Source organism: Haliotis rufescens, unplaced genomic scaffold (assembly GCF_023055435.1).
Source record: "Haliotis rufescens isolate VD_foot unplaced genomic scaffold, xgHalRufe1.0.p SCAF_8, whole genome shotgun sequence".
Lineage (NCBI taxonomy): Eukaryota > Metazoa > Mollusca > Gastropoda > Lepetellida > Haliotidae > Haliotis > Haliotis rufescens.
The window spans coordinates 41,740,982-41,768,305 of NW_025964372.1; the positions used below are offsets into that span (position 1 = coordinate 41,740,982).

Below are 27,324 nucleotides of genomic sequence, written 5' to 3' on the forward strand. Positions count from 1 at the left end.
TCTCCACTAAGCCCAGCTGTTCAGTCACTAATAGATTCCTCCCTTTCTAGGATACATGCATGACATGTTCATGTTGCGACGAAGAAAATAGACATGGGAATATGGTCTCAAATGAAATAAAAAATGGATATTTTGAGAGTTTGTTTTGGTACAGTGTATCCCATTGATGTAAGCTTTAAACATATATTATAATTATAGTAGCATCTTTGAAGGTATTAATATAAATAGTCAAACATCGTTAAAGAGAGATACGTAAATACTAAGAGTTATCCGAGGTTTGACGCAACTGAAAATAAATAAAGATAGAATACGCAGGGACCAATGTTTTACTTCGAGACAAACGTAAGTTCGACACACCAAAGTTCGACACAACGGTGTCTGATTGCACGTATCTATTGATCTTGATATAACCCTACAAAATGAATATATTAAACAGAATGTCTTTGGCAGGGTAAGTCAAAAATAAAAATAAATATTGTATTTAAGACCTATGGTATTATTTGTGAAGTGCGTCAAATGTAGGACATACGTCGGCGTTGTTAATATTTAATACTGGCTCATATAAATAGAAAGCTTTTTTTAAAGAAACACGTTTATGTCTACATATAAACTTCTCTTGAGTCGTATATAGGTAAAGGAGAACCCGAATCTTGTGGTCCTTAAAGTTTTATAAGAATATGTCAATCTGTGCATTAATGATGTGCACTGGCCTTAAGAATGTGATCACACTTTCTGCATTACTAGACCTGTCGCAAGCTGTCATCCATTATGCCTGCGAACTACTACTTGATAAGTATGTGAATAGAATCAAGCGCCAAAACCCTTTCCAAATTCACTAGAAAATGTCTGTTAAAATCAATCAGAGTCGATTGCACGATTCCAACCAGGAAATAAACTACCAAATAGCATACAGCTGTTTCAATGGCAGTAGGTTCCTGTCAGTTCAATATTTAGGGTCGAGATGAAGGGATTCGGTAATTAAGTGTTGCATTGAGTGGGTGTGAAAGTTAGCGTTTTGTGAGAGGCAGTTCTTTCGTTACGTTAGTTTCAGTTTCCGGATTTTCGGATTACGGATTACGTTTAGGGCAAATCTCTTCACAACTCGCTCAATCTTCCGCTAATATCACAAGAGGCAGAAAGACAAGTTCTTACAAAGGGCATCGTAGCAGTTTATTTACAACATTTATTCTGAAAGACATACAAATACAATCACAATGTATCATATACGGAAAATATATAACTGTACATATGACGAGCGTTCAGTTCTATACAGAAATAGATGGTAGTCCCTGAAGCATGGTTGAGTGTTCAGTGCAGCACTAGCACGAGGAAAGAAAAAATAAGGCATGATTTTACTACATGTTGTTGCGGAAACTCAGTGAAACATACTTATATCCCCACTCGCGTGTTCACAGCAATAAAGCCAGAGGGTGTACTCCACAGTAATATTCCCGCCCTGATTACCCAGACGTAGATGCTGGTGACAGCAGGATGTTGAGAATGTCCTCCCACTCAATGGTACAGCTGTCATTGCATCTCCACAATGCTCTGACAAGGACCAGTCCTGTGGCAGATCTTCCGTTTTTCTCCTTCCACTTGGTAAGCATGTGTACAACTTGCATATATAGTGAACATGGATGTGCAAAAGTCACTTGTTCGATAACCACGAGAGTAAGTCCAAGTTCGATGCCAACAGACTCGAACCCGATCCCGATGTGACTTGCAACAAGGCTGAGATCTCGTCCAGATACAGGAGTATCCAACATCTCGTCATTTACAGCATATGCTTGGTTCGGGTGTCTTGGCCCTACAACATTAAACTCACAATAAACTACCTATTTACTTGTGTACATTGTGTTTGATAGGCATGGGTAAAATACTTGTGCCGGAAGTATAAACACTTGCCATCAGTCGTGTGTGTATAGCAATTTGGAAGTTGGAAGACAACTTCTTTCCCGTTCATCTTGCCAGGTGAAAGGAGAAGAAGTAGCCCTGAAATAGAGAAGTTGTAATCGATAAGAGTTTTATGTCTGTTTGGATCATTCTTGCACGCAAGTGATATCGATACTAGTCTTCTCTGGGCCATCTGTCTTGTTCAGGTGCAGTAAATAATACACTTGTTTAAGTTTATTCAGTTAATTGTTCACGTTGGCTTTCATCAGATAAGTGTTGGAAGCCTACGCCGTAATATGATCAATTAGATCAAACCGGTCTATCACACTAAAAATCATCGATCCGAAAATCCGACAAAAAGCTAAAAATACATGTCGCTAGAGGAGCTGTACATACCTGATTGTGTACATTGTGTGAGTGTTTTGAGGGAAGGTTGGTTGGATATATGATGTCTTTCTCCAGTTGATCACAGTACAAAGAAACAGTTATGTTGCTGTGCTGATAAGGAAATGACATACTATGAGTTCGCGGGTAGTGTCAGTAGGGGGTGTATACGATTTTATCATATAATGGGTAGGTTTCTCGGCAGGATAAAGCCAACGGATAAAAACGATATCCGTTGGGGTCATATGCGGATAGAGATGCAAATATCAAAGGTCAAGTAGGGACTACTTTCACTGTTTATAAACAAACATGGCGTCGCACTCGTCATTCGGCGATCGAGTCAGAATTAACCATCGGGAATCTGGATTAACTACAGCGATAATTGCTATCATTATCAAAAGAACAGTCTAATATACTGAAAATCTGTGTCTCACTGTGACGCAACTAAGGCATTTTATAAGTTTTGGCAACTTTGGAGATATAAATTTCGAAACAATTTGGCGAGGGCACGAGGCCTTGCCAAGCGGGATCAGTAGCCATATCTGTGCATGTAGACCTCTGCGGCTTGAAACCTTCTCCACAAATTAAAATAGTTGGATTTGACGGGAATATGTTTGAATTGTTACCTTGTTTCGTTTTGTCGCTGTGTGTACATATGAGTACACTTCTTATCGTTATGACAGGACAGACCGACTGTCAACAACGTCTGACCGTGGCCGTGACGTCTCATAGACTAGGGTTAGAGTAGCTTCCCTTTGACAAAGGGCAGTTACTCTAGCGGACAGACCGATGGATTGCCGCGAAAGGCAATTAAAAACAATTGTTGTTTTGCGTATATGTTGCTTCGCCACTGTATAAGAAACAGATTTCAGTTGGAACTATATTGGCTACTGTCACTGTCCGACTGACACATCACTTACCCTGTGACGTAATAAATATTAATGCGCGCATTCCAGGAAAACTCGCAATGTTTTGGTAATATTTGTGAGAAAGGGAAAGCGATTTTGAAGCACAGAATTAAAGAATGACATTATATGATAAAGAGGTTATCACGCTTGTGTGTTTGGGGATGGTAAATATCCTGAATTAGGAATAAACACTATGTATTTAGCTCGCCAAGGCTCGCTAAATACAATGTTTATTCCTAATGCAGGATATTTACCATCCCCAAACACACTCGCGTGATAACCTCTATTTACGTGCTGAATGGGCTTGAAAATATGAAGAAGAAATGAGTGGAAATATGAGCAGTGATGTAGATTGTTATATTGAGGAAATGATATAACAAGTTGTCTACATTCAAATGTCTCATCATATAAGTGTGCATCATATAAGTGTGCACAAAACACTTGAACTTGTGTAGTTGTCAATAGTGCATAAGATAACCAGGCAGTGATCAATACGTAGTGTAAAATTGACTTCCGCCAGAATAGATATAAATGATGTCTCACTGAGACATGAGTGCATAACGAAGAACTTCCTTTGAACTAATTGTCTAGTGGAACGTTCTACTGTTTGATTGATGTCGATGTGCATGGGAAGAAGTTCCGTCACCTCGCATCTACTCCCGATATATCCCGCGAAGACTGAGGGATCATGTATAGTTAAAATTCTGTTCATTATTATAAAAGGAATATCTGCTAAAACCTAATCTTCATCAGCTGAAGTGGAATATGCAGAATGGTTATAGTATACAACAATGTACGATTATCCCAGATAAACTCAATATTTTATGGTCAATATATCGTACCCACGTTACACAGGCGAAGTAAGCATCAGAACAATTGTCAGATATCAAGTAATTGGTGATTGAATAAATTATACATTTGAACTATGGGACAGAAATGTTACCCGTAAGTGTATCTGGTTTGAACGTACAATGACTGATTGAAGGTGTCGCGTTTTCGGACCAATGAAGTGAAATTTTCCATTTACAATGAAAATATATTTACCTTCTCGTGTACCATGACACAGGCTTACTTGAATGGCTTGACGAACGACTACGTCGGGTTCGATTCTCAACATGACAATAACGTTTAAGTTTATGCACTTGTGGTATGTGGATATAATAAATTAAACTGACTTACATTACGAGCAAAACATGTTAAAAACCTTGGTATCACGACTGCATAAAAAACAGTGGTTACATTTATTATTCTGTTTCGTGTGAGAATTATACATCACCTGTGGTATGGGGTACTCTGTTAAAAGTTAAATTGTTACTAAATAGTAAAGCGGATGGTACGTTTCAAGACTTTCGGATTTTCGGACTACCGTCAAAAGGCTTATTGCAAGGAAATGAATGGCGTTACGAATAAGTTCTGATTACTGTTTGCAAACACTTGAATAAGTTTTTTTATCACTGTGAGGTGGAAGTATTATAAGCCTCCGGCTCGTGGTATTTAACATAGGGCGGGACGCATAAAACAACATGAACCCCTCGTGGTACTGCTAAAACGAATTTATCTAACTGACATGTTTTAATTTGCACTTGTTAAAGAATTGAAGCAAATTCAAAATTGATAGAAAACAGATGTTCGATTGAGCTGAGGATAGCTTGTGCTATGTCACGCGACTATCACTGACTCGGAAAAAGCGTGCGGCTTTTTGCTTCGAAGCGGGGTTGAAGGGATTCATTCTCCCGCTCAATGATCACGTGATGCCTGTCTTCTTCGTGGCGGGGTATAAGCGATTATTCTCCCGCTGAGACATTTATGTTCCACACAGGCAGAATGCATAGTATTTTATCAAGATCACGTGAACCAATCATATATCAACATTTTGAAATGGAGATATGATGGAACAGAACAGAGAATAATTAGAAATATCTGCCAAACGTAACGCAGATTTTTCGAATCTGACTTTATCATAAGTATGTGTTATTTGATGCAGTGTCAACTTAACTTGGAGGAAAACTATAGCGCAGATCATTCACGTTTACCACTTTGGCAGAACCTCCGATCATGGGTATGTTTCTAACAAACCAACAATCATAATCAGCACAAATCTGGGATTCGAACTCACAATCATAGGATTTCGTCACGCTGATTATGTACAGCTATCTGCAACGCATCAGACTACTAAGACACCACCTTGAGTCGTGGAAACGAAGTGTTGGATATGTGACAAATCATTGTTGTTCGCATTACCGAGTTCATCACGGTAGTGTATGTTCCTTCCGATTCAAGTTAACTGAAATATGATAAAACACAAGACTGCGATCTTTCATTATTCTTTGTATATTTCTGAGCGATATTTCACAGATCAAATGGAATCCAAAGCATTCCGAATTTAGTATTTCATATTATTACACAGGCAAGACAGGGAGCGGAAAAATCCCCCGATAGGTGTGGTAACTATATATATTTGCTATACATGAAGGCAAATCACATAGCCACTTTTACCTCGACACATCCGATCGCTGTACAGGAGGGGTGATATCGATATCAAAATATCATGATTCCACCATTTATTGTATGTTTATTATTACTGAGATTACAGGGACTGCAGGATGTTGAGAATGTCCTCCCATTCAATCGTGCATCTCTCTTTACATGTCCAGAGTGCTTTGACCAGGACCAGATAGGTGGCCGAACTGCCATTCCACTGCTTCCATATCGTGAGCATAAATCAAGATCTGCATATACATTGAACATTGGTGTGCAACTCTGCCCTGTTGAATAGAGCCTAGGCTATAGAGGAAAGGACATTGTCTGTCTGTCTGTTCCAGTTGTTTGTATCTGCAACCCAACAATTAATTGAGGAGTTGATGGCTTCCGCATACCTAACAGTCATCATAAGTTGGGAGAGCGTTTTCGTATCTCACATGACTCCGGTGCAGGTGAGGATTTGGCTGACAGCCGTTCCTTGATGAAACTAATACGTAACACCTGATCACGAACTGCACATGCCCCTTTGACAACCACGGTACAGTGTTTGAACCGATCTAGGTCCGAACATCCGACAAACGTCAACCATGCAAGACTATAAATATATGTCACTACACGGATTGACATACCGGCGTATATACATTGTAGCAGTGACTGGCAAAAGGTTCGTTGGAGTTATGATGTCACACTCAAGTGGTTTTCGTACACTATGACACCGATTGATGTTAAAATTAAAGGTAGGGTGCCGTTCCACAATATATAATTGTCAATGCACGAGAATAAATAATTTTATGTATGAATGTACCACTGAAAATCAATGATGACACCAGGTGTTTACTTTTCGTATTTGAAAGTCAGATTGAAACAAATTTCAATATCGAACGGAGCTGAAACAATGTTGATACAATGATTTTCAAGTAAGCAAACTCAGATCAACCAAATTTCAACATTAGAACAATGACAATGCTGGGATACTTCAGTGGAGGTAGACATTATTATAAAGTATGAATATCTGTGTTAGTTTGGGTACAGGTGATTATGAAAATTGTAAAAACACATCCTCGGTGACGTGTAGTTCATTTTGTCAGGGGGCGGTCGGGTAGCCTAGTGGTTAAAGCGTTCGCTCGTCACGCCGAAGACCCGGGTTCGATTCCTGACATGGGTACAATATGTGAAGCCATGTGCTGGTGTCCCCCGCCGTGATATTGCTGGAATATTGCTAAAAGCGGCGTAAAACCATACTCACTCACTCATTCTCTCAGTGAGCATAGGTTGAACCAGGCAATAAAGGTTTCTTACTCAGTAACAATTCTCTAGTCATGTCGCTAGACAACAACATTGTAATTTGTAATATTTTGTTATATTTTGATCAAGACTTGATTTGAAACCACAATAAAGTATGTATATTAGGTGGATTCACCTGATCACGAAGACTGACGCTTTTTTGGATTGTTACTCGGACATGTACAATGCTCATCTTGAAATATGGTCACACAGTGTACTGCAGAAATAATGCAGGGTAATAACAAATATCATCATTTAACGTCGTTTGGTAAAACGCGGCCGGGGCTCGAACCACCTATTTTCCTGGGCAGACTCGCTTTATTTTTCCCCGCAAGCCACACACAGAACAACAAACCAATAACAGAAAGTCCCCTGCGGTACAAGGAGAGACGTTTATGACGCCCTGAGGCGTTATAACAATACCAACACTGATACGTAGACAAATACAGGGTATATAAGAATATTCATGCTTGGATGTAGTTCAGCATATAACCTTTTGTCATCTACAGGTTCAAGTGAACAACCGATTATTTATCACGCCTGTGTGACTCATGTGACTATTAATAACTTGACAAAATGGCGCCTAATCCGAAACCACCCGAGCCTTACCGGACAGGGAGAACATCAGCCCTTAAAGTGGAGGAAATTGTTAACATTCTGAGGAGTCCGGATGAGAGCAAGACCATCCAGACTGCCCCCGCCACACCCCATGGAGGGGAGGTGTACCTCTATAAGATAACCTCGGGAATGAGAGAAGGTGAGGCAGTTGTGTTCAGGCTTAATATTACCATGAGTCAGGGATTAATACATATGAACAATGTTAATATTTCATGGAAAGCTGATATTATTTTTTACACAATTTGAATTCATTGGGGTTGTTAAGTACACATGACCAATGTCCTCAAAGCCACATTCATATACATGTACGTTATTAGTAATAGTCTGCTTGACGTCGGGGTCACCCTGCCCTGGTATCAGCTTCCTTGTACAGCCCTGTGATAACCGGTTTTATGTTTGCTAATATTGTTGACAAGTGATAGTCGTGCAAATAAGTGACTACGTGAATTAAGTTTATTTGTCTGTATCATCATCAAAACGACTTCTTTTACTTATGTTCTATCTTTGTTTTTCTATTTACTCTTTCCATCCCCTCTACAACAATTGTGTACTTAAATAATGAACATTGTTTGATGTCAACTAGTAGAAAATCCATTGTTGGATTAATCAATATTGGCTAAACAAGAATCAAGCATCGTGTTGCATCTCAGAGAAGGAAAAAAGGACATGGTATTTATCATCACAACCTCTAATACAACATATTTATGCATGACCTTACAGCTGATTTGGCATTAAGGTGGGTTGATTTTAGAGTTATGTTACACTATTGACTGTTCACAGTTTTATTAATTAACATCTACATCACAGGTGACACACTAACACACAAAGAATTTTGAGGGATAGTTCATCTTCAGGATTACAACATTGTTTGCAATGTTATGATATTAATTTCTATTTGCAGATATCTGGAAGGATGACAAATATCACTTCAGAAGTGATGGAACTCGGAAGCAGCCTGGCTTAAGTCCAGTCATAGTGAAGCAGTACCACAAGGCTTACACCGAGGACAAGGCGACAACAAGGGCCTTTGTCAGAGAAGCATCGTATCTGTACAACCAGCCTCTGAAACACGTCCTAGTGCAATATATCGGGGACCACACACAAGCACAGCCTGCTCCCCAACGCAAGAAGCGTGGTCAACAGACAGTTAATACCTCAGGTGACAGTAAATGTAGGAAAGTAGAATCAACTGGTAGAGCTGTGCAGTCGGGGGTCACGGAGAACACTAACTCCAACCTGGACCCTGAAGTTCATTCATCACCGACAGAATTGGAAAATAACGGTAAATCAAACACTATTCTAGGTGTAACATTGAATGAAGCAAAGGTGTCAGAGACCGAAACAAAGAATGATCATGACACAAATCAGAAACGCTGCAGGTCAGGAGATCATAGAAGTGATGATGACATTGAATATTTGGGTACAACGTCAGGCTCCCCTGTCAAGAAACCTCGTTTGCAGCCTCAGGTTGACAATGACAACACAGTTGCAACCTGTGTCACTAACACACCCTACGTTTATCTGTACACATTTCTAGAAGAAGTAGAAAGGAATCGTGATGTGATAAAGGTCGTGCAACATGTCCTAGCATTATCTAGGTTCTGGAACAAGGACTGTACCAACAAAGGCAATCCGTGCTTGTCACTCATTGAAGAGGTCGACAAGAACTGGAATCTAGATGCAATTAAAGCAAGGAACTGGGTTAAATGTGCTGTTAATACTGACGGTCTGAGCTGGAACCAAGACGGTTCAGTTTACATAAAGCTCATCGCAGCAGTACTTGTTGGAGCATGTCATACCAGAACTGAAGTTTACGACTTTGTGAAAACACTGAAGGATCCTCCTTCACACCTGCAGCATGTACAAGAGGACGTCCCCCTGTCACGTGACTGTACATACACAGTTGGCTGCTACACCATCAGAGGAGATGTTCTGTCTCGCCTGGAAACCAACGAGTGGCTGACAGATGAAGTAAGTAGTCCACCTGCAATATTTACACAATCACACAAACTACATGCCTAGTTAACCATCCAAGAAAATCATTTCATAGAGCATGGGAGGCTTTCGATTTCATCAAATGATGTTAGTATTAGATATAAACTGGAGGCGTGAGGGTGGTGAGTTGTTCAGTCACCTAATACTCATTGATAGTGCCTTGAGGTAGGCGTGGTGTCATGGTGCGTTGGATTAAATTATGAAGAAAGTAATGCACATCTTTGACGTTAACCACTTTGTTGATTCCCATGGTGAATCTGCATAGCGAAATGCGGCGCCTTGGACCACTGAGACCCCATCTTAAGATTAATACAGCAACTTTTGGCGGTTTCTTCTTGTTACACCAGTATTAGTTAACTATCAATTCATATAATGGTGCTAATTATCAACTCATTGCCATGCATCTCGATTCTGCAATGATGGCACTACTCACCTGCAATGGGCATTGTACACAAAATCTAGTACATCACCAGTCAAATTGTCAGTCATTGCTAACAGCCGATATATTCTCTTCATGATGAATATGTGATGTGCAGCGGATCCTGCTTTGATTTGAAATTACAAGCGTTCCTTTTGAAGCAAACGCATTTGGCGATTAAACAGTATAATAAACATTCTAATAAATGAACTCTTTCCTGTCCAGATCATGGACATATACCTGCACCTCCTGGAGAGAGAGTGGTGTTCCCGTGTCAGCTTCCACTGTCTGGTGCTGCCTACAGAGACAATCCTACTGTGGGAGGCAGGACAGTACACAGACAGAATAAGGGGGAAAGATGTGAGTGACGTGAGATTTTTATATTTCTTATAATTCTTTCATTCTGAGTGTACCATTGCATGTCCACCCTACCAAGAACAAGGGCAAGACTCGAAAGATACTTTGTAATAATTGTATGTTTTTTGTGATAACATATGATTCGTCTATGCCATGATTGCGTATTCGGCATGCTAGAAGTTGTCACTTGCAATTGTGCGCACGAAGCGACCATATGCTGCAATGGGTTTCAATTGAGTCAAAGCCAGTAACCCCATTGATCATAATGCTATTCGTTTTCAATATGCAGTTACAAAAGCAGATATTGCACATGAACATATTCGTCTTGCTACATATTATTTTACGAAGTGAAAATCTGGTTGTCAGAGAGGGGTCTTTAGAAGTTCTAAGTTCCAAGATCATACCAATTCACTAATATCTCTGTTACTGCATCATATCCATCTTATGTGAAGCACGTGTTTCTTGATATATTGATCGTACACCGGAAAGGCATTTGTTGTGAACTTTCAGGAAAATTTGACAAACTACACGTGGATCTTAATGCCAGTGAACATGCCACGTAATCAACATTGGGTGCTACTGGTGGCTAATGTCAAGGATGGAACAGTGGGCGTGGTTAATTCTAAACCCTCCTTAGATGTGGAGGACAAGGTTGTACAACACTGGAGGTAGGTGGACAGAACAGTGGGCGTGGTCAATTCTAAACCCGCCTTATATGTAGAACACTCATTTGTACAACACTAGAGGTAGATAAAAAAAAAAGAAGAGGACGTGTGGCTGCACATTATAAATGTTAAAAATAGCTATCCAATTTGAAATGTTGAAATGTTGATTTCTCAAAAACAAACATGAATGTAAATAAGATCCATCGAAAAATGTTCGATACACCCACATTTGTAGCTTTTACTTTTGGGTAGAAGATATAGAACAACTTGTTCACAGGGTTACCCAGTTCCCCAAATGGGTACACTGTGTGAATGATTTAAACGCCATAAATACAGTTATGTCACTCATTCATTTAAACCATAACATCTGTATTTGCTAACATAAAACCTAATTATGGACAAAGCAGGAGAGAACATCAGAAATGCCAGGACCGGATATTTTAGGCACTGCTGTATTTACCTTCTGTTCTACCTTTACTTTAGCACCAGTCCACATGAGTTGAAGACTTTATTGCCATCGAGTAATATACATGTATTCCTCAGGCTCTTTGTAAACCACTTGAAATCTACGTCTAAGGAAAGGAGCAAGTCATGGATGAAGAAACAGTACCCGGGGATAGAACAGTCAGATGGACACAGCTGTGGGATATTCGTTCTGATGGTAGGTTGGTTTGAAGCTATGTTTTTGATATGAAAGGCAACATGTGTCTCAAAAACCACGTATGAACGATACCTTTTCATTTCTAACCTTCATATTCTCAGGCTGCTGATGCAATTTTGTCGGAGAAGTCTCCAGGCATCATGAGGAACTGTCACGTTGAGAAATACAGGCTGTATGTACTTCAGAGGATACTACAGTATGCCAAGGACAAGGGAGATATGCATGGTGGACGAAATCACATGATGGCAGTTGATCGACAGGGTAATGTCACAAACGAAATTCAAACTGTAACGCTGGAGACAAGAGATGTACTGGAAAATAGCTGTACAATGACAACAGAACAAGGAGGTCCAACTATTCATGAAGAGGATGGACATGAAACACATGAAGGAACCGACTGTGCTATCGCCAGTGATGAAAGTATGCATTCTGGAGATCATTACTATGTTACGTAATTGTAAGGCGTTACGCAAGGTATTATATTTTAGATCTACATGTGCAATGTTGTACACTGCTTTCTTACAAACGTTATTTGTTTTCACAGATACAGAGGACTATCCATGTTTGGATCAGCACCTGTTGCATAAGCAGAAGATGGCATGCTTGTTAGTGGTTGCTTTGGCGGAGAATAACCTGGAGGAGAGGATGCTATGGGCAGGGTCTGACACAGGGACTCGCGTGGAAAGAGAAACCTACAAAAAATATATTGTTTGGGCACTCAAGGTTTTTGACATCAATGAAGAAGAATACACTGAAAATATGATGAAACCTATTTTATCCCAATTGGCGGGATGCTGTCTCCATCATGAATCAGGGTCATATAGAATAAGAAATCATGAAGTAGCAATAAAGCTAAGAGAAATACTGCTCAGTGATGTGGGACAGTTGGTTGAAAGGATGGATCTCGAGTTCATATTTCGTTATGTGACATTTAGAGGTGATCCAACCGAAGAGGAACAACTAGATGTGCCTTTTAAAATCGAATTGAAACATGATGATCTGCATATTGTAGCAAGGCGGTTTGTTGCAGCTGTACATGACAGAAAGTTTGCCTTTGTGTGCATGCATTCACTATTCCAGGTAGAGACATTTGTTAATATGGTTTGGGAGAATCTCTTGCATAATCTGAACAAGGACAGATCTGAACTGTTGAAAGTATTGTCAAAAAATGACATTATATATGGATATTCCTTTCTGTTTTGGGCGAGCGTCACAGGCAACTCGAATTTGCTGAAGAAAGCATTGAACAGTGTTCAGTTTAAGGTAAAGAACAGACAGGAAGCCTTGTTTGGAAGTTGCTTTGGGAGTAGTTTGGCCAACTTCGATTACTTGTGTTCCAAAAATAACTGGAAGTTGGATATGTTGTGTATGACGCTACCCGAGCTCCCAAGACCTCTTATCATCAAACTGCAGTTGGCAGTTGTAGATGATCTGAGAGTAAAGTTTGGTAAATGTTCACTTTTGGACATTGCCTGTATGGGTGGGTTGTCTACAGTGGCTTCCAGACTGTCACATTTGATGAAGACGAGCCAGAACAAGAACAGTTCAAGAAAGAATACTTATGTACATTATGCAGCCATGTGTCAAAAGGGCAAAGATATCATGGATATAGTTATAAAGAAGGGACAACGTAGCATCAATATCATAGGTCCTGAAGGATCAACACCTTTTCATTACTCATGTGCAGTTGGAAATGTTAGCAATGTAAGCTACCTGTTACAGGAAGTACTGGACATTGGTAAGCCAAACAAGAAGGGTGAAACTGGACTTCATTTGGCATGTATATATGGGAATGCAGAAGTTGTTAAAATGTTATTACAGAACAAGGGAATAAGTCATGTGACAGACAATTATGGCAGCACACCTCTACATGATGCAGCCTGGCAAGGACATAGGGAGGTTGTGGAGGTGTTATTACAGAACAAGGCAAATGTGGATGAGAAAGATAAGAAAGGCCGCACACCTCTACATCGTGCAGCCTCCCAGGGACATAGGGAGGTTGTGGAGGTGTTATTACAGAACAAGGCAAATATGAATGAGAAACGAATTGATGGCAGCACACCTCTACATGATGCAGCCAACAAGGGACACAGGGAGGTTGTGGAGGTGTTATTACAGAACAAGGCAAATGTGAATGAGAAACGTAATGATGGCAACACACCTCTACATCTTGCAGCCGTCCAGGACCATTGGGAGGTTGTGGAGGTGTTATTCCAGAACAAGGCAAATGTGAATGAGAAACGGAATGATGGCAGCACACCTCTACATGATGCAGCCTACCAGGGACATAGGAAGGTTGTGGAGGTGTTATTAAAGAAGAAGGCAAATGTGGATGAGAAAGATAAGGAAGGCCGCACACCTCTACATGATGCAGCCTACCAGGGACATAGGAAGATTGTGGAGGTGTTATTACAGAACAAGGCAAATGTGAATGAGAAACGGAATGATGGCAGCACACCTCTACATGATGCAGCTTACCAGGGACATAGGAAGGTTGTGGAGGTGTTATTACAGAACAAGGCAAATGTGGATGAGAAAGATAAGGAAGGCCGCACACCTCTACATGATGCAGCCGACCATGGACATAGGAAGGTTGTTGAGGTGTTATTACAGAACAAGGCAAATGTGAATGAGAAACGGAATGATGGCCGCACACCTCTACATGATGCAGCTTACCATGGACATAGGAAGGTTGTGGAGGTGTTATTACAGAACAAGGAAAATGTGGATGAGAAAGATAAGAAAGGCCGCACACCTCTACATGATGCAGCCTCCCAGGGACATAGGAAGGTTGTGGAGGTGTTATTACAGAACAAGGCAAATGTGAATGAGAAACGGAATGATGGCAGCACACCTCTACATGATGCAGCCTACCATGGACATAGGAAGGTTGTGGAGGTGTTATTACAGAACCAGGCAAATGTGGATGAGAAACGTAGTGATGGCAACACACCTCTACATCATGCAGCCTACCATGGACAAAGGGAGGTTGTGGAGGTGTTATTACAGAACAAGGCAAATGTGGATGAGAAAGATAAGAAAGGCCGCACACCTCTACATCGTGCAGCCTCCCAGGGACATAGGGAGTTTGTGGAGGTGTTATTACAGAACAAGACAAATGTGCATGAGCAACGTCAAGATGACAGCACACCTCTACATGATGCAGCCTACCAGGGACACAGGGAGGTTGTGGAGGTGTTATTACAGAACAAGGCAAATGTGAATGAGAAACGTAATGATGGCAACACACCTCTACATGATGCAGCCTACCAGGGACATAGGAAGGTTCTGGAGGTGTTATTACAGAACAAGGCAAATGTGAATGAGAAACGGAATGATGGCAACACACCTCTACATGATGCAGCCTACCAGGGACATAGGAAGGTTGTGGAGGTGTTATTACAGAACAAGGCAAATGTGGATGAGAAAGATAAGGAAGGCAGCACACCTCTACATGATGCAGCCGACCAGGGACATAGGAAGGTTGTGGAGGTGTTATTACAGAACAAGGCAAATGTGAATGAGAAACGGAATGATGGCAGCACACCTCTACATGATGCAGCCTACCATGGACATAGGAAGGTTGTTGAGGTGTTATTACAGAACAAGGCAAATTTGAATGAGAAACGTAATGATATCAACACACCTCTACATCTTGCAGCCTGGCAGGGACATTGGGAGGTTGTGGAGGTGTTATTAAAGAACAAGGCAAATGTGGATGAGAAAGATAAGAAAGGCCGCACACCTCTACATCGTGCAGCCTACCAGGGACATAGGGAGGTTGTGGAGGTGATATTACAGAACAAGGCAAATGTGAATGAGAAACGTAATGATGGCAGCTCACCTCTACATGATGCAGCCTACCAGGGACATAGGGAGGTTGTGGAGGTGTTATTACAGAACAAGGCAAATGTGGATGAGAAAGATAAGAAAGGCCACACACCTCTACATCGTGCAGCCTCCCAGGGACATAGGGAGGTTGTGGAGGTGTTATTACAGAACAAGGCAAATGTGAATGAGAAACGTAATGATGGCAACACACCTCTGCATGTTGCAGCCTGGCAGGGACATAGGGAGGTTGTGGAGGTGTTATTACAGAACAAGGCAAATGTGGATGAAAAACGTAATGATGGCAACACACCTCTACATGATGCAGCCTGGCAGGGACACGTGGAGGTTGTGGAGGTGTTATTACAGAACAAGGCTAATGTGGATGAAAAACGTAATTATGGCAGCACACCTCTACATATTGCAGCCTACCAGGGACATAGGGAGGTTGTGGAGGTGTTATTACAGAACAAGGCAAATGTGGATGAAAAACGTGATGATGGCCCTACACCTCTACATGAGGCAGCTTACCAGGGACATAGGGAGGTTGTGGAGATGATATTACAGAACAAGTCAAATGTGAATGAGAAACATCAAGACGGCAGCACACCTCTACATCTTGCAGCCTGGCATGGACATTCGGAGGTTGTGGAGGTGTTATTACAGAACAAGGCAAATGTGGATGAGAAAGATAAGGAAGGCCGCACACCTCTACATGATGCAGCCTGGCAGGGACACAGGGAGATTGTGGAGGTGTTATTACAGAACAAGGAAAATGTGGATGAGAAAGATAAGGAAGGCTGCACACCTCTACATCGTGCAGCCTCCCAGGGACATAGAGAGGTTGTGGAGGTGTTATTACAGAACAAGGCAAATATGAATGAGAAACGGAATGATGGCAGCACACCTCTACTTGATGCAGCCTGGCAGGGACATAGGGAGGTTGTGGAGGTGTTATTACAGAACAAGGCAAATGTGAATGAGAAACGAAATGATGGCAACACACCTCTACATCTTGCAGCCGTCCAGGAACATTGGGAGGTTGTGGAGGTGTTATTACAGAACAAGGCAAATGTGAATGAGAAACGGAATGATGGCAGCACACCTCTACATAATGCAGCCTACCAGGGACAAAGGAAGGTTGTGGAGGTGTTATTAAAGAACAAGGCAAATGTGGATGAGAAAGATAAGGAAGGCCGCACACCTCTACATGATGCAGCCGACCAGGGACATAGGAAGGTTGTGGAGGTGTTATTACAGAACAAGGCAAATGTGAATGAGAAACGGAATGATGGCAGCACACCTCTACATGATGCAGCTCACCAGGGACATAGGAAGGTTGTGGAGGTGTTATTACAGAACAAGGCAAATTTGGATGAGAAAGATAAGAAAGGCCGTACACCTCTACATGATGCAGCCTCCCAGGGACATAGGAAGGTTTTGGAGGTGTTATTACAGAACAAGGCAAATGTGAATGAGAAACGTAATGATGGCAGCACACCTCTACATGATGCAGCCTCCCAGGGACATAGCAAGGTTGTGGAGGTGTTATTACAGAACCAGGCAAATGTGGATGAGAAACGTAATGATGGGAACACACCTCTACATCTTGCAGCCTGGCAGGGACATAGGGAGGTTGTGGAGGTGTTATTACAGAACAAGACAAATGTGCATGAGCAACGTCAAGATGACAGCACACCTCTACATGAGGCAGCCTACCAGGGACACAGGGAGGTTGTGGAGGTGATATTACAGAACAAGTCGAATGTGAATGAGAAACATCAAGAAGGCAGCACACCTCTACATCTTGCAGCCTGGCATGGACATTGGGAGGTTGTGGAGGTGTTATTACAGAACAAGGCAAATGTGGATGAGAAAGATAAGGAAGGCCGCACACCTCTACATGATGCAGCCTGGCAGGGACACAGGGAGGTTGTGGAGGTGTTATTACAGAACAAGGAAAATGTGGATGAGAAAGATAAGGAAGGCAGCACACCTCTACATCGTGGAGCCTCCCAGGGACATAGAGAGGTTGTGGAGGTGTTATTACAGAACAAGGCAAATATGAATGAGAAACGGAATGATGGCAGCACACCTCTACATGATGCAGCCAACAAGGGACACAGGGAGGTTGTGGAGGTGTTATTACAGAACAAGGCAAATGTGAATGAGAAACGTAATGATGGCAACACACCTCTACATCTTGCAGCCGTCCAGGACCATTGGGAGGTTGTGGAGGTCTTATTACAGAACGAGGCAAATGTGAATGAGAAACGGAATGATGGCAGCACACCTCTACATAATGCAGCCTACCAGGGAGAAAGGAAGGTTGTGGAGGTGTTATTAAAGAACAAGGCAAATGTGGATGAGAAAGATAAGGAAGGCAGCACACCTCTACATGATGCAGCCAACCAGGGAGATAGGAAGGTTGTGGAGGTGTTATTACAGAACAAGGCAAATGTGGATGAGAAACGGAATGATGGCAGCACACCTCTACATGATGCAGCTTACCAGGGACATAGGAAGGTTGTGGAGGTGTTATTACAGAACAAGGCAAATGTGGATGAGAAAGATAAGGAAGGCCGCACACCTCTACATGATGCAGCCGACCAGGGACATTGGAAGGTTGTGGAGGTGTTATTACAGAACAAGGCAAATGTGGATGAGAAAGATAAGGAAGGCCGCACACCTCTACATGATGCAGCCGACCAGGGACATTGGAAGGTTGTGGAGGTGTTATTACAGAACCAGGCAAATGTGGATGAGAAACGTAATGATGGCAACACACCTCTACATCATGCAGCCTACCGTGGACAAAGGGAGGTTGTGGAGGTGTTATTACAGAACAAGGCAAATGTGCATCGGCAACGTCAAGATGACAGCACACCTCTACATGATGCAGCCTACCAGGGACACAGGGAGGTTGTGGAGGTGTTATTACAGAACAAGGCAAATGTGAATGAGAAACGTAATGATGGCAGCACACCTCTACATGATGCAGCCTACCAGGGACATAGGAAGGTTGTGGAGGTGTTATTACAGAACAAGGCAAATGTGAATGAGAAACGGAATGATGGCAACACACCTCTACATGATGCAGCCTACCAGGGACATAGGAAGGTTGTGGAGGTGTTATTACAGAACAAGGAAAATGTGGATGAGAAAGATATGGAAGGCCGTACACCTCTACATGATGCAGCCGACCAGGGACATAGGAAGGTTGTGGAGATGTTATTACAGAACAAGGCAAATGTGAATGAGAAACGGAATGATGGCAGCACACCTCTACATGATGCAGCCTACCATGGACATAGGAAGGTTGTGGAGGTGTTATTACAGAACAAGGCAAATGTGAATGAGAAACGTAATGATAGCAACACACATCTACATCTTGCAGCCTTGCAGGGACATAGGGAGGTTGTGGAGGTGTTATTACAGAACAATGCAAATGTGGATGAGAAAGATAAGAAAGGCCGCACACCTCTACATCGTGCAGCCTCCCAGGGACATAGGGAGGTTGTGAAGGTGTTATTACAGAACAAGGCAAATGTGAATGAGAAACGGAATGATGGCAGCACACCTCTACATGATGCAGCCTACCAGGGACATAGGGAGGTTGTGGAGGTGTTATTACAGAACAAGGCAAATGTGGATGAGAAAGATAAGAAAGGCCGCACACCTCTACATCTTGCAGCCTCCCAGGGACATAGGGAGGTTGTGGAGGTGTTATTACAGAACAAGGCAAATGTGGATGAGAAACGGAATGATGGCAGCACACCTCTACATGATGCAGCCTACCAGGGACATAGGGAGGTTGTGGAGGTGTTATTACAGAACAAGGCAAATGTGAATGAGAAACGTTATAATGGCAGCACACCTCTACATGATGCAGCCTCGCAGGGACATAGGGAGGTTGTGGAGGTGTTATTACAGAACAAGGCAAATGTGGATGAAAAACGTAATGATGGCAGCACACCTCTACATCTTGCAGCCTACCAGGGACATAGGGAGGTTGTGGAGGTGTTATTACAGGACAAGGCAAATATGGATGAAAAACGTGATGATGGCAACACACCTCTACATGAGGCAGCCTACCAGGGACGTAGGGAGGTTGTGGAGGTGATATTACAGAACAAGTCAAATGTGAATGAGAAACATCAAGACGGCAGCACACCTCTACATCTTGCAGCCTGGCATGGACATTGGGAGGTTGTGGAGGTGTTATTACAGAACAAGGCAATTGTGGATGGGAAAGATAAGGAAGGCCGCACACCTCTACATGATGCAGCCTGGCAGGGACATAGGAAGGTTGTGGAGGTGTTATTACAGAACAAGGCAAATATGGATGAGAAAGATAAGGAAGGTTGCACACCTCTACATGATGCAGCCTGGCAGGGACACAGGGAGGTTGTGGAGGTGTTATTACAGAACAAGGCAAATGTGGATGTGAATGATAAGGAAGGCAGCACACCTCTACATGATGCAGCCTGGCAGGGACATAGGAAGGTTGTGGAGGTGTTATTACAGAACAAGGCAAATGTGGATGAGAAAGATAAGGAAGGCAGCACACCTCTACATGATGCAGCCTGGCAGGGACACAGGGAGGTTGTGGAGGTGTTATTACAGAACAAGGCAAATGTGGATGAGAAAGATAAGAAAGGCTGCACACCTCTACATGATGCAGCCTGGCAGGGATACATGGAGGTTGTGGAGGTGTTATTACAGAACAACGCAAATGTTTAAGAGAAAGACGATAAAGAAGAAACTGCTTTACAAAAAGCAGAGGCACAACATCACGATGATATTGCAAGGATTATAACTGAGGCAACAAATATACATGACCTGACAACCAATCATGGTACAATTATAGATAGGTAAGAGCAATGTGGAAATGATGCTTGAGTTGACAGCCCAAACACATATATTGTATACGCTGTTTTGCATAACAGTTTTGAAACCTCACGAAACCATATGATACCTCGAAGAGGACTGTACCATCAGACAATAAATCAAAATATCTATTTCAGCTAAATAAAGAATATAGACAGAGCATTTCTACAAGACCCCAAAACAACATACTAAAAGTCCCAAATCAATCAATCAAATATGTCATGAGAGAACAACAGTGTATTGATATTCCATGTCTGACCATGTCTTGGAGGTCATCTTGGAATTTTGGGCCAGTCAGTTAGTGTGACAAGTTTTATGCATATAAGTCCCAGCACACTGTTTCAGAGATAAAAGCTTCAACAGTCTAAACTCATATTTAGGAAATGTGTCGGCCATCTTGAAATTGCCGGCCATCTTGATGTTTTGTAGATTTGTCAATAGTCGAAAACGATCAATACGTGTGAATATCTTTTTAGAAACGTAATATGACTATTTTGCAACACAACACATGCTGTTTTTCATCAAAACATTGAACCTCATCTGAAATAAGGAAAATACTATTGAGAGATGGTTTCCATATTGAATTATGTAAATTAGACATATTTCCCAAACTGGGATTGCTTGGGACTTTAAGTATGTTGTTTTGGGGACCTTGTAGAGATGCATTTTGGTGAAATGAACTCTATTGCTATTTGTTCCAAGTGAAACCTTATTTTCCATGGGCTACATATGTCAGTGGGGACTTTGCAAAAACATTGAAATTATGTTAACCAATATTTTAACTGGATTAGGCTTCACTGTCTATAATAATGAATGATTCGTTGGTTTACGTTTATGAGTATGTGGGGCTTCCATTTAGTTGGAGTCTTTTTCATTAGATACGAATTCGAAAGCGCTGGAGGCTTTTACATCTTGATTTTGTATTATATGTCACAATAGCATCACTATTTTGATTAAGTCCTATTTTCTCTGAAATGTTGTGTCAAGTGCATGTGGTATTGTTTCAGGGTGACAACCGATGGCCAGTTTCTTATAAAATCATCGTCAGTTCCATACGGAAGCTATAACAATGGCGGTTGGCTTACATCCAACCCACCAACATCAACTTGTCCCGTGAAGCACACATCAGGAGAATTGCCAGGGGTTTATGTTCCGAGTCAACTGGGACAAGCAGTTTCCACAGACAGACAAAGTGTTATGGAAGAGATCGCCTTGCAGTCATCCCAACCATATCATATAGACGGAAATCTTAACAACCTCCATACAGATCCTGCACACATGGAGATACGTTCACCAAATCAAAGATCAGAAACCATATATGGAAACTCAAGTCATGTTCCCACTTGTTATTATGGTGTCCAGTGATACAGTATACATATACAGTTTTACAACCTCCATTAGGGGTCAGTCGTCTGAATTTGGGATGCAGAAAATAACGAGTTATTTGTCATTTGTGTCGATGTAGCATTGATGTTTCGGTAAGCATATCAATTCCATAGCTAATGGACCATAGCTAACTTCATGTCGAAAAAAGTCCTTTACGTTGCGTAGAGGATTACATAATAGATTCTTTCAAATGTTCCTAACTGGACATATGCACCTTTCAGTGTGTACCAAACTTTCCTGGGGCATTGTTTTAAGTTGAATTGAGTGAGTGTGCGAGTTGGATTTAACGCTGCTTTTAACAGTTTTCCAGTTATATCACGGCGTGACAGTTAAATATGGGAGGAAAGCCCGAAGTTATGCAGGTCTCAGACGTTTACCACTTCGGTGAAACCCAAGAGCACGGATATGGTGCTGACAAACCTAGATACATAATCTGGGCGAACCTGGATTCGAACCAACAATCATAGGTCTCTGGCGTGCCCAAGGGACGCAACTCTGCACAGCGAATCGCGGCACCTTAGACGACTGGGCCACTCGTGCCCCTGTGTTATGTTGAAAGTAGTGGGAGTGATTTGTGTCGATGTAGTTTTGGCGTTTCTGTATGGATCTCAATTCCATAGAAAAACCATTGTACTTTACAAATTCTAGGAACATGGCTAACTTCATGCCGACAAAATCATTTATGTTTAGAAAATTACATAACAGTTTCTTACAGTTTCCAACTGGACATATGCAGATTTCAGTGTGTTCCGAACTTTCTTAAAGCAAAGTGTTTTGTTGTAATTAGTGGGAGTGAGTTCAGATTGACGTACACAATGAATGTTTGCAGCTACATGTCACTGTGTAAAATATGTACTTGCAGGAACACGTTGGTGTCTTTCTATCATAGTCGGTATTGTCACTTTGATTTGTTTCTGCACCCTTTCCAGTGTCAGAGTTGTGAAGTCTCACACCCAATACGAAGCCATGTAACCTGTTGTACATGCAATATAGACTTTAAAGTATGTTCACGGTGACCACATATTCAGGAATATAATGATTGTTTTATTTCAAAGCAATTTATCCTATTAATTTCCATGATAGCATTTTCATGTTTGCCAAGACAAGATCAAATAGAATTCTTTGAGCTGTGTCCCTTGAACAAATACAGACTATATAGCCATTGGGAAAACCAACCTGTATTACATTCTTCCATGATATCAAACATATTCTTATGTGACATATTATGTGATAGATCACTGAACGAATTCCCGTAAGATATCGTTTTTATTACAAACATTGTATCTGAAAACGTATCTAAGGAGCGAACTATTCTACTAACATTCATGGTGTAATTAATATACTTTTATCATCAGATAACTCTTGTTAGTGCTGCATTAGTTAAATGGCCTGTTATGTATTGCCCATAGTTGACCCATTGTATAACCCCTTTGTGACTGTAGACCTACAATTATGTTTTTCAATAGAAGTTGTTTTTTGTTCATTTGTATTTTGTGCTGATTTACTGATTTGGCAATATAGTTTGAACCGTTTTCTATTATTGTTACCTGAATGCTCGAAATGGGTGTTTTGAGTTCAATTTACGGTCCCCAAAGTTAAAAGGTAGAACTAATCAAGATCCAGGTCGAATTCAAATATTTCGGAGAAGTCGAACTATTTCTTTGGTCCCCAGAAGTTCGAGGCAATTGGGTCCGATAGTTCCTTTATGTGTATATATCTGAATATGCATACAGGTAGAAAAAGGTGCTTATCCAAACGCAGTGAAGTCACACAGACTGAGCCATACCAGTGCAGCGTGTATCATAATCAGAACCAATCACAAACTATATTTACTAGACTTATCTAAATAAAAAATTCCCTGTGAAAAAGACAAATAAGTGTCTTTGTTTATTATAAGCAAATAAAGAAAATACGCAAAACCAAACCAAAACAAACTAACAATTGAAGGAAGTTATCCAGGTTACATGGCATAAATAAGCAGCATGTTTTGCAAGCACATTACATGTGTGATGATGAAGCCTGCTAGAATTGTCATCATACACCATTGCATTTGTAAATACCTTGCTCTGAAATAAAGTGGGCTAGACCGCCTCCATTGTCTTATGGATCGAGTATCAGAAAGATTTATTTCGTATGTGTGGCCATGAGGCCAATAGCACAATGACATTTTGTTGTAAAACAATCCGTCGTGAAGCAACACTTGTATACTGATTAGATTGTAGCTAAATATGGTGTACACAGTTTTATTTATATTCAATGTATTATCCTTCTTTCAAATATCTTATAAACACAAACTGCAAGTCTGAGAAGAATATGGCTATTTTTGCTGTTCATTAACTGTACAGATTTTCTTTGTGATGGATTCGTGTAATAATAGTTAGGCAGGTATTTGATTCTTATATCCTCATATACTGGACAAATCAATAAAACATGGTATTCATTTTCTTGGTTATATTTGCAGAAAGGACACATCGATGTTAAAACATCATTATCTTTGGAATGTCTGTATAATTGTATATTGAGGGTATGTATACCACACCTGAACTTCGTTAAGCATCTGCGTATAGGGAGAGAGTATCTGCCCCGTAACGTTAAAATGTGGTGGTCTTGTTACCCCGCCTGGCGCTCAGCATTAAGGGGATAAGACTGGTCAATTTGAGGTCAGTATATTGTGTCAGAGTGGGGTATTCATGTTAAAACTTCGGCATGGTGTATCAGTGGCTTGCTCTGTAAAAACGACATGAGCAGACACACATACATGTACACACACGCGTGCATGCACGTCACCTCATATAAGAGCAGTATTCTTGAACGCAACGTTAAACCTTAAGATGTTCGGTGTACGAGTGGCCCAGTCGTCTAGGGCTCCGCCTTTTGCTGTGTAGAGTTGCGTCCCTTGGGCACGCCAGAAACCTGTGATTGTGGGTGCGAATCCCGGTGCGCCCAGATTATGTTTGTAGGTTTGTCAGCACCATACCCGTGCTCTTGGGTTTCACCAAAGTGGTAAACGTTTGAGACCTGCATCACTTCGGGCTTTCCTGTCACATTAAGCTGACACGCCGTGATATAACTGGAATACTGTTAAAAGCAGCGTTGAACCCAACTCACTCACTCACACACTCTGGAGATTTAATTAGAAAGGAAATTAGATTCAGCCCCACTCACACCCGACATTGACGAAGCATGGTGATTGTCCCTTGCCGATGTCAAATTATCAAGATTTCATTTCAATTACATGTTATCGCAAGCTGTACTACCAACGCCGTTACAAACATTACCCTGTCTTGTATCCAGTCAACAAAGTCAATTGCAGACAATGTCAGGGATAGATAGGGTTGAATAATGCATACCACGTTTACGGTAGCTAGTCAAAGGGAGGCAACTCTGTTTCCAGATATTATGTTAGCATTTGAAAAGTACGGAAGTTATCCTGACGAGACCTGGATACTGTGGGTAAAATGCTTACAGGCGTATTGTCAATAGAGGCATCACCTGTAGCTGTTCGTACTGGGCTAAAATGACTTTGTTTTCTGAATGTGGCAAATGTACGTAATAATGACGAAAGGTATAATGAAATGAAGTGCACTGATTTTTAAACGGCTTTAAATGTTGTGTTTTGTGTTGAACTCATTTTCAAGAATGGAAATAGCATTTTCCTGTTTTAAATCATACCATGAAGGAACTTTGATCTTTTGATTACCACAACCATTGTACCTGTAACCTATTGTTCAGGTTGTGAGAAAGGGAGAGAAACCGCATACGCTCACTTATGCTATTTCTAGTGATATAAACAGAGGGAGGGTTTGAATATTTGAAACGATGTACAATATGAAGGTTGTATAGCACTGTGATCGAACTACGAATTACGAATATGTTCTGATTACTGACTTGAATAATCAGTTTTTATTCAATTTAATTTAGAAAGTTTGTGAATTTCTGAGTAATGTATCATTATCACTGTGAGGTGGAGGTATTTGAATTCGTCAGAGACGTTTGTATGGATAAGAGAGACAAAACCCTGCTGTTGTAAGCCGACTCCATTTTACGATCATGGCTTTATTAAAGGCATCACTATGAACTTTCATTATTTCCGGGAGATATTTACCATGTAAGCTCCAATCCGTAGCATTCTAAACTTAATAAATATACAACGCCAGAGAATAACCAGTCTTGATTTTCTACCGAAACACATTCCATTGGGCGTAAAAAGGCAAAATAGCGGGGAAAACTATAGGAATGGATAACTGATAGTCACTGATGACACCACGTCTTCCGAAAGTGTACGCATGTCCTGCCCAACCGGTAGCAGCCGCGAGTGGTAAAATCTGACTCCATGTGTAGGAGCCGCCATTGGTACAATCTGACTCCATGTGTAGGAGCCGCCATTGGTACAATCTGACTCCACGTGTTCTTGGGGTAAACTTGCAAATGCAGAAAACACAAAGAAACAGTGATTTGATAAATATATTTATTTCCCAAACATGATGACTGATGATATGCTCCCTGTTTACTGATTGCTGTATAGTAGACCTGAGATTACAATATTTCGGAACAAGGTAAAAAGGTATGGTCGAAATTGTAAAAACACAGTTTGTTTTCATATTTATGAATATTTCTTCTACCAAGGTGCAATTACACTGACAAGGAGGACCGTCACTACAGGATGTTGAGAATGTCCCCCATTCGATCGTGCAGCTCTCTTTACATGTCCATAGTGCTTTGACCAGGTCCAGATAGGTGGCCGAACTGCCATTCCACTGCTTCCATGTCGTGAGCATAATCAAGATCTGCATATACATTGAACACGCGTGTGCAACTCTGCCCTGTTGGATAGCCACAACGCTGAGCCCAAGTTCAATCCCGACATGCTCAAAGCCGATCCCGATATGTCTGGCAACAAGTTCGAGATCTCGTGGAGTTACATGAGTCTTCAGTCTCTCGTTCACACGGCGTGTTGAACCTACACAGAAATCTGTATTACTTAGTGTAACACCAGTTCTACCACAAAGGCTCACATAAACAGGTTTCTTTCTGTTGTGATTGTTGTGTGATTGGCATGTGGTATCGAATTAACCTTAAGTTATCTCCAATGCTCACCGATATTCCAAATAAGCAATACAAATTGACAGAAAAAAAAGTTGCACAAATCGTCCCATATACATATTTGTCATCATAATAACGATCAAAATATGTTGAAAGTTATGCTGAACACATATGGCATATATTGCCAAATTTCTGAAATGAAATCATCAAATCATGATAAAGAATGTCGCACAAAATTATCAATTTAATGGGCAGTTATAATTTAACGCACCTCTGCTTATGATCTGTTCGATCAGCTCGTTGCTTGACTGGTGCATTCTCTAGAACGAAAAACACACACTATCAGTTGTGTGTTGAGATGATATGCTGTAGTATTTCCTGAAAGGCGTTGAACTCAAATACAGTATTATTCTTCAGGTGGGATGAAACTTCCACACAATAACACTTAATATGGAATGATAAACTTCCACACAATAACACTTAATATGGAATGATAAACTTCAACACAATAAC

General features: G+C 41.2%; 2 protein-coding genes and 1 long non-coding RNA gene across 3 annotated transcripts in view; all 3 read left to right on the forward strand.

The window, feature by feature from the left end:
* The window catches only part of LOC125377028, a 58,870-nt gene extending 43,583 nt beyond the window's left edge, over positions 1–15,287 (forward strand). The window contains exons 4-9 of the mRNA XM_048389816.1: positions 10,849–11,006; positions 11,547–11,664; positions 11,766–12,084; positions 12,209–13,956; positions 14,443–15,079; positions 15,268–15,287. Of these exons, the coding sequence (XP_048245773.1) occupies positions 10,849–11,006; positions 11,547–11,664; positions 11,766–12,084; positions 12,209–13,956; positions 14,443–15,079; positions 15,268–15,287 (3,000 nt within the window). The remainder of the gene's footprint in view (positions 1–10,848; positions 11,007–11,546; positions 11,665–11,765; positions 12,085–12,208; positions 13,957–14,442; positions 15,080–15,267) is intronic.
* Positions 15,288–15,459: 172 nt separating this feature from the next.
* On the forward strand, positions 15,460–19,379 carry LOC125377029 (serine/threonine-protein phosphatase 6 regulatory ankyrin repeat subunit B-like; the record flags this gene model as incomplete). The annotated part of the gene is made up of 4 exons (XM_048389817.1): positions 15,460–16,647; positions 16,789–17,928; positions 18,541–19,008; positions 19,365–19,379. Coding segments are annotated over 4 exons (2,811 nt in total), but the record flags the coding sequence as incomplete, so codon positions are not given.
* Positions 19,380–20,097: 718 nt separating this feature from the next.
* On the forward strand, positions 20,098–21,880 carry LOC124125557. Its single transcript, XR_006859654.1, has 2 exons — positions 20,098–20,366; positions 21,390–21,880. It is a non-coding gene; the product is annotated as an uncharacterized LOC124125557 (long non-coding RNA).
* Positions 21,881–27,324: the final 5,444 nt, after the last annotated feature.